General features: G+C 43.1%; 1 protein-coding gene across 4 annotated transcripts in view; it reads right to left on the reverse strand.

Moving 5' to 3' along the window:
• Znf354c (zinc finger protein 354C) overlaps positions 1-6400 on the reverse strand; it is a 28430-nt gene that overhangs the window by 12848 nt on the left and 9182 nt on the right. For all 4 annotated transcript variants that reach the window (XM_033761511.1, XM_033761510.1, XM_010623765.3 and 1 more), the window contains one exon: positions 4222-4308. In XM_033761511.1, the coding sequence (XP_033617402.1) occupies positions 4222-4254 (33 nt within the window). In that variant the 5' untranslated portion in view covers positions 4255-4308. The remainder of the gene's footprint in view (positions 1-4221; positions 4309-6400) is intronic.

Genomic DNA, 6400 nt, shown 5'->3' on the forward strand with positions numbered 1-6400 from the left:
GTGTGTGTGTGTGTGTGTATGTATATTATTTTAGCTTTAGTGTTCATAATATGTATTCTGTTATGTCCTCTCTGTTATACTGGAAAATGTATCCAGTTGGCCTCAATGTTCATAATATGTACCTGGTATCTGTTGTGTTTTGCTATGGGAACATCCTGTTCCTATAGAAAGCCCCAACCTCAAGATAGTAACGTTATCGCTGTCCCCAACCGAAACTACTGTATAAAACTCCCCCATTTCTTTAATTCAGAGCCCAGGTCTTTATGGCCAGCTCCACTGGGCTGGCCGGTCAAATAAAGCTTTCCTCCATTTCTTTTGAGTGGGTTTGTCTTTCCCATTTGTATTTCCTACAGTACTACAATTATATAGTTTTGAGGAAGAAAAAAATGGATCTAGGAAAGTCAAATAACCTTCCCAAGGTAATGCCTTTAGAAAGCGGTGAGCTAAGATTTGAATTCGGGTAGACTGACCTCTAAATTATACTGTCTAATGGGTGTCCATTGACTATGAAAATCAAAAGAACCACAAAACCTTTAAGACGATTCAAATGCAAGAGGAAACTACTAAGAAAGCTCTGACAAGAGAAGGCCAGTTAAAACTCAAAAAGGAAGGTACAAGCTGGGCAGATGGCAACTCTTTTATGCAACATAAGAGCTAAGAGAACAAAAATGGCACAATGTTTTGAATGGGTATTTTGCTGAGAATCTGTGAAAATGTAAAAGGGACACCACTCTGACCTTGCACTTCTGGGATTATACCACCAGAAATATCCACACAACTAGGTAGATACCTGCTCAAGGATATTTACTGCAACATTATTATTTAATGGTTGCAGTAGGCTGAATACTGATCCCGTAAAAGTCACATGCATGACAAAAGGGACTTAAGATTTGATACAGCAAGGATCTGGAGATGAGATATCATGAGTTATTATCAAGGTGGACCCACTGTGCTCACAATGGTCCTTATAAGAACCACCAGGAGGAATCTGGCATGAGAGAAAAGGGCGATGCGATGACAAAACAGGTACTGACAGGACGAGTTTCGAATATGGATGAAAGGGCTGTAGGCCAAGAAAATCAGGCAGCCCCGGCACTGTGTAAAGGACAAGAAACCGATATCCCCCCTCAGTTTCCAGAAGGACTTCACCCTACTGACAGTTGGAGCTTAAGCCAGTGAAAGTAATTTCAGAATTCTGTTTTACACAGCTATAAGAGAAATAAATTTATGTTGTGTCAAGCTATTGAATTTGTGATAAATTGTTATAGCAGTAACAGGAAACTAATACAATGGTGAAAAAGGAAGACAACCTACATGTCTATCAAGAAGTGAACAGAGAAACCTTAATTCTACGCTTAATTCCTTGAGATGCTGTGCAGCCTTTAAATAGAATGAGGCGGGATGGGGATTTAGCTCAGTGATTTCGCTGCCTGCCTCACAAGCACAAGGACCCCTGGTTTGATCCCTGGTACAAAACAAAAAACAAAAAACAAAAAACAGAATGAGGTAAGTTTGTATGCCAGATATTGCAATTTTTTTTTTTTTTTTTTTTTTTTAAAAAATTTTTTTTTTTTGGAACCGGGGATTGAACTCGGGTCCTTGTGCTTGCAAGGCAGGCCACCGAACCGCTGAGCTAAATCCCCGGCCCCTGGAATTTGTTTTTAGTATCATTGATTCTTATGAAAAAAGCAAGTTACAAGACAATCTCTATTTGTTGAAAAATTCTGTACACATACACAGTACACACAAAAAATATATGAAAGAATACAAGATGTGGCCCAGATTATTCTTTGATATTTGTGGAGAAAAGTAGAAAAACAATCTTCCATTTATTCCCTCCCTCTTTTTTCTTTCTGTGAAATTAGAGCCTGAATCTAATAGTGATCTACCGCTGATCTATATCACCAGCTCTTTTTGTTTTCAAATAGGATCTATGTTGCCCAGACTGGCCTCAAACTTGCAATCCTCCTGCTTCAGGCTCCAAAGTAGCTTTCAGGCATGTGCCAATGCAAGGCTTTCATTTATTTCTTTAAATCTTTCCACCAGGCTTACTTTTCTTTCCTGTGTGTGTGTGGGTGGGGGTGGTCCTTTCTTTTGAATTCTTTTATTATTTATTTTGCAGTGATAGGCATCAAACCCAGGGCCTCACACATGCTAAACATGTGCTCCCCCACTGCGCTTCACCTTCAGCCCTTGAATTCTTTTAGATTCCACATTAATTTACATACTGACTTTTTAGTTGGAACTCTGCATTTTTAGGGGTTGCTATGAAAATTATGATACCAATTCTTGGTTATACTTAGGCTATTTAGAATAAATATATATTTTCACATACAAGGCAAGAACTTTGCAAGTATACAGGGCACCATTACTTCTTTTTCATGCTGTGGTTGCTAAAAAGACTTTCCAAGTTCAAAGAGCTGACAGGACACACCAGACTTCAGGGAATATACTCAGGTGAGGCTTTTACCTAAAGGCCAAGAGTTGCAGTGCAACCAGAGTGCAGGGAATCCTGGAGAGGCTGGGAGAAATACCACTGCAGCCTCCCTATCTGCACACACGGAGCGCATGCAGGCCCACCTCTCTCAAAGGGACCGCTGTCCCGCCTCCCTCACGGGGACTGCTGTCCTGCCTCTCTGGGTCTGCTTGGTGGTGCTGGGGGGATCAAAGGAAGAACTCCCAGCAGAAGCCTTTTGTGCAGTCAAGTAGGCCTGTCAAACAACGCAGGCCAGTTGCAAACTATCAGTAAAAAGATTTCTTGGGGTAGCCTGTTTGATTTTAAACACATATGCTGCCCTTATCTTGTTTGTCCATGAGTCAAAAACCGGACATCCAAGCATCTCCAGAGATAAAGAAATAACTCGCCCAAGCTCACACGCCTGGCTTGCCTTCGAGCCCATGAAGTGTAGCTCCAGAGACCTTGTTTTAACCTGTGGTCTACCACTGTCTTTTAGAAAAGCAACCATGAACAAGGGGAAAAAATAAGAACCAGGACCTGTCATGTAAAGGTACAAGATCCCAGTCATGAATGTTAACTGTACTGTATACCTATAATATACCAATAAACTCAATAAAAAGAAAAAAAGAAAAGCAACCACGAAAGCAGGCTCTGGGGTGTGGTGAAATCAACAATCCCCAGAACGAAAGCAATGCAGAAGGGAGCTGATGCCAAGGGAGAGACGGCAATTCCACATGGAAGTATTTCCAAGGAATTGGGAACTGCAGACTGCAACTCCAAGAGGCTGAAGGACAGCCAGCGACTGGGAGAGAGCCTCAGAAATGGGTACAGTCATGAGCATCAGTCTCAAAGGGAAGAGAGAGGGGGCAGGAGGGAAGACGGAGGGAGCAGGGGAAAAGCAATCAGAGTGTGACGTGGAGATGAGACAACCCTTGGGCCAACAAAGAGGACACTGGCCGGTTCAGCATCACAGCAGCACTGCGCAGAGGAAGACCCAGCCCTGCCCCCAGTGCAAGCCTCTCAGCCCAAGCCAGGCTGAGCCCGTTCTGGGATATACTTGGTCTTCTCTAGTTACCAGTACCAGTCTCGTCCTTCACTATCAATTGCAAATCCTTCTATGATGTTTCCCTTAAATCACTTTGTATGTCTACTCATACTCCTTAAAATCAGTACCATGAATTACTTAAAGAAAGAAATCACATCTTTCCCCTGTATCCCCAGTGTACTGCCAGCATCCCATACAAAGGTGGTGCTCTAAATTTTTGTGGAAGGAGTCTTCTGTCCTTCGTGTCGTTGCTCCAACTATGATTAACTCCTCTGTGAAGACAGACTTGTCTACTAGCCTGTACTCTTCACCAACAGAAAGTATATATTCAGGTTCTGATCATGAAATGACTTGGGGTGAATTAAGAGTGACCCAGAGCCAGGCACAGTGGCATGAGTCTGTAATCCTAGCTACCCTGGACGTTAAAGCAGGGGGTTTACAAGTTCAGAGTTAGCCAAGATGCTGTCTCAAAAAAGTCTTTTTTTAAAAAGATGTTGACTCAGTGGTAAAGCACTTGCCTAGCATGTGCAAATCCCTAGCTTCAATTCCTACTACCAAAGAAAAGAAAAAAGACTGACCTGGAGACAAAGAGACAGATTCCTTAGCAACCCTTTGATAAGCCCAGTTTTCTCAGAAAAATACCTGGACAAAGTATGTAAATGTGTTCACATCTCTGAACCCAGAGAGCAGTTCATAAAAAAAGATAAACTTTACTTACTGCAGCCTGAGCAGGCGGCAAATCCACAGCCATCCCTTCCTTCTCAGTTTCCTCGTCAAAGGAGCACACCGTGCTGGCAAGGTAGATCTGCAAAGGGAAAAGTGTCATGAGGAACTCTGGGGTCAGGGTGGTGGGAGAAAATTCCAACTGCCTATAACTTCCACCTGGGCTCAGCAAAGGTACGCTGTGCACAGGAGGCAAACCAAGGGAGAACAGCGACCAAGCCAATCTGCTAGTCTCTGTTCCTTCCCTGTATCAAACAGACTTCTAATCACTGTAAATTAATACCCACCTAAAGTCCTACAGCTGTCTCTAAGAAACCGTGACCCAACCACAGATATTCAGAGTCCTTGCTAGGCTTAAACCCTACATTCTATCACAGGGGACTTGGATTTCCCAGGGCTGTCACTTTCAACTAACTGGTCCTGAGCCTGCTCCCCTGCTTCACCCTTTCCTTCCTGTGAAAGTAACAATGACGACAGCGGCCCACATTTCCCTCCTCCGTCTGTGCTTGCCCTCAGGGCTCATTTATGGAATGCTGGGTCCTCCCTCCAGAACTGTAAGGGTAACACACTGTATAAACTTCCTCAGCTCCTCACTCACGCCCTGCCCAAGGTAACATGATTAAAACATTGTCCCCAGCCCAAGCTCAGTGCCCCTCCTAAACACTGACCCTGCAAGTGCCACATTTTATAACATTCTCAGCCCCACACAGCCCTTCTCTCTCCACACGGGCAAATCAGTTAGGAGCTGTAGAATCCCAACTGCTCTGTAAGTAAGCTCAAAGAGTGCCTGGTGCCGCCCAGCAAATGTCACTAACTGCAATAGGCTCCTCCTCTCAACCGCTTTGGAAGGAGAGCACAACATACTGAACATGCTGCGCAATGGCACCTCAGCCAATTGGGGAAAAGCTGTCGTGGAAGTAATCACAGTAACTGGTGCAGCCTCTACACCAGGCATCTTGAGTGCTTTTTATGCATTATTTTAAGTCTTCACAGTAACTCTAGAAAGTAAATACAGTTGTCCCTCTGTATCTGTGGGTTCTGTATCCATGGACCCAACCTTGGACCTAAAAAAAAAGAAAACTCCATCTGTACAGAACATGCACAGATTTCAGTTTCTTGCATTATTCTTCACACAATACAGCACAACAACTATACATAGTATTTAAACTGTAGCAGATACTGCTCCCACATTTTACAATGTGAGTGAAACTGAGAACTAAAGATTGGCGACCTGCCCAAAGACGGAAGCAAAAAGGTAAGTAGAATAGGCAAGAAGGGAATCCTCTTTCCAGCCCAAGACTCCAGTCAAATTTTGGCAAATTATCTGGCCACTCTGTGCCTCAACTTTTCAATCTGTAAAATGGGATCAGTGCAGGGATCACCCATATGAAACCCACATGGCATTACGATGTGGTATGACATATACCAACTCCGGATGAATGTAACCATTATGTACTGCAAACACATACTAATAAAAATTAAAATTTCAAAAAACAGTAAGTTTATAGCTGCAGTTTGTAATAGCTAAAACTTGGCAACAGCCCAACTGCCCATCAACTGGAGATTGGATAAAGATGTTTTTTGTTTAGGAAATGGACTACTACTCAGCGATAAAGACAGAGAAACTAGGGTCATTTACAGCTAAATGGATGCACATGCAGGCCATACTCTTACGTGAAATAAATAGGACACACGTGTGAATACCAATAGTTTCTCTGGTGTGAGAAACTGAAAGTGTAAATAAGAATCAGAATGTAAAACAGATGATGTGAAATAGATAAGATCTAAAGGAGAAGAGGACGTGGGAGGAATGGGGAAGGGAAAAAAAGAAAAAAATCTATGAGAAAAGGAAAAAAAGGAAACAAAGTCTTTGTAAACGAGGAAGGGTGGAGTGGGTGAAGGGAGGGCAGGGAATGTGGAAAAAAATAAGAACTAAGACACATCATGTAAAGGTAAAAGATCCCAATGACGAATGTAACTGTGTTGTATACCTAAAATAAACCAATAAACTTAATGAAAAAAACAAACAAAACCCAAAATGCGTTAATTTACTTAGCACACCAGACGGACGTGCTTCGCAGGCGTCAATGCTGCGTTTAGGATTCCAGTCTAGCTGAGCCACGGCGGGTCGGAGCCGACCGGCCGGGAGTCCCCGCCCCGCGCCCGAGCCCAGG

This window comes from Fukomys damarensis, unplaced genomic scaffold, assembly GCF_012274545.1.
Source record: "Fukomys damarensis isolate Sample0158 unplaced genomic scaffold, DMR_v1.0_HiC HiC_scaffold_9, whole genome shotgun sequence".
NCBI classification, from domain to species: Eukaryota; Metazoa; Chordata; class Mammalia; order Rodentia; family Bathyergidae; genus Fukomys; species Fukomys damarensis.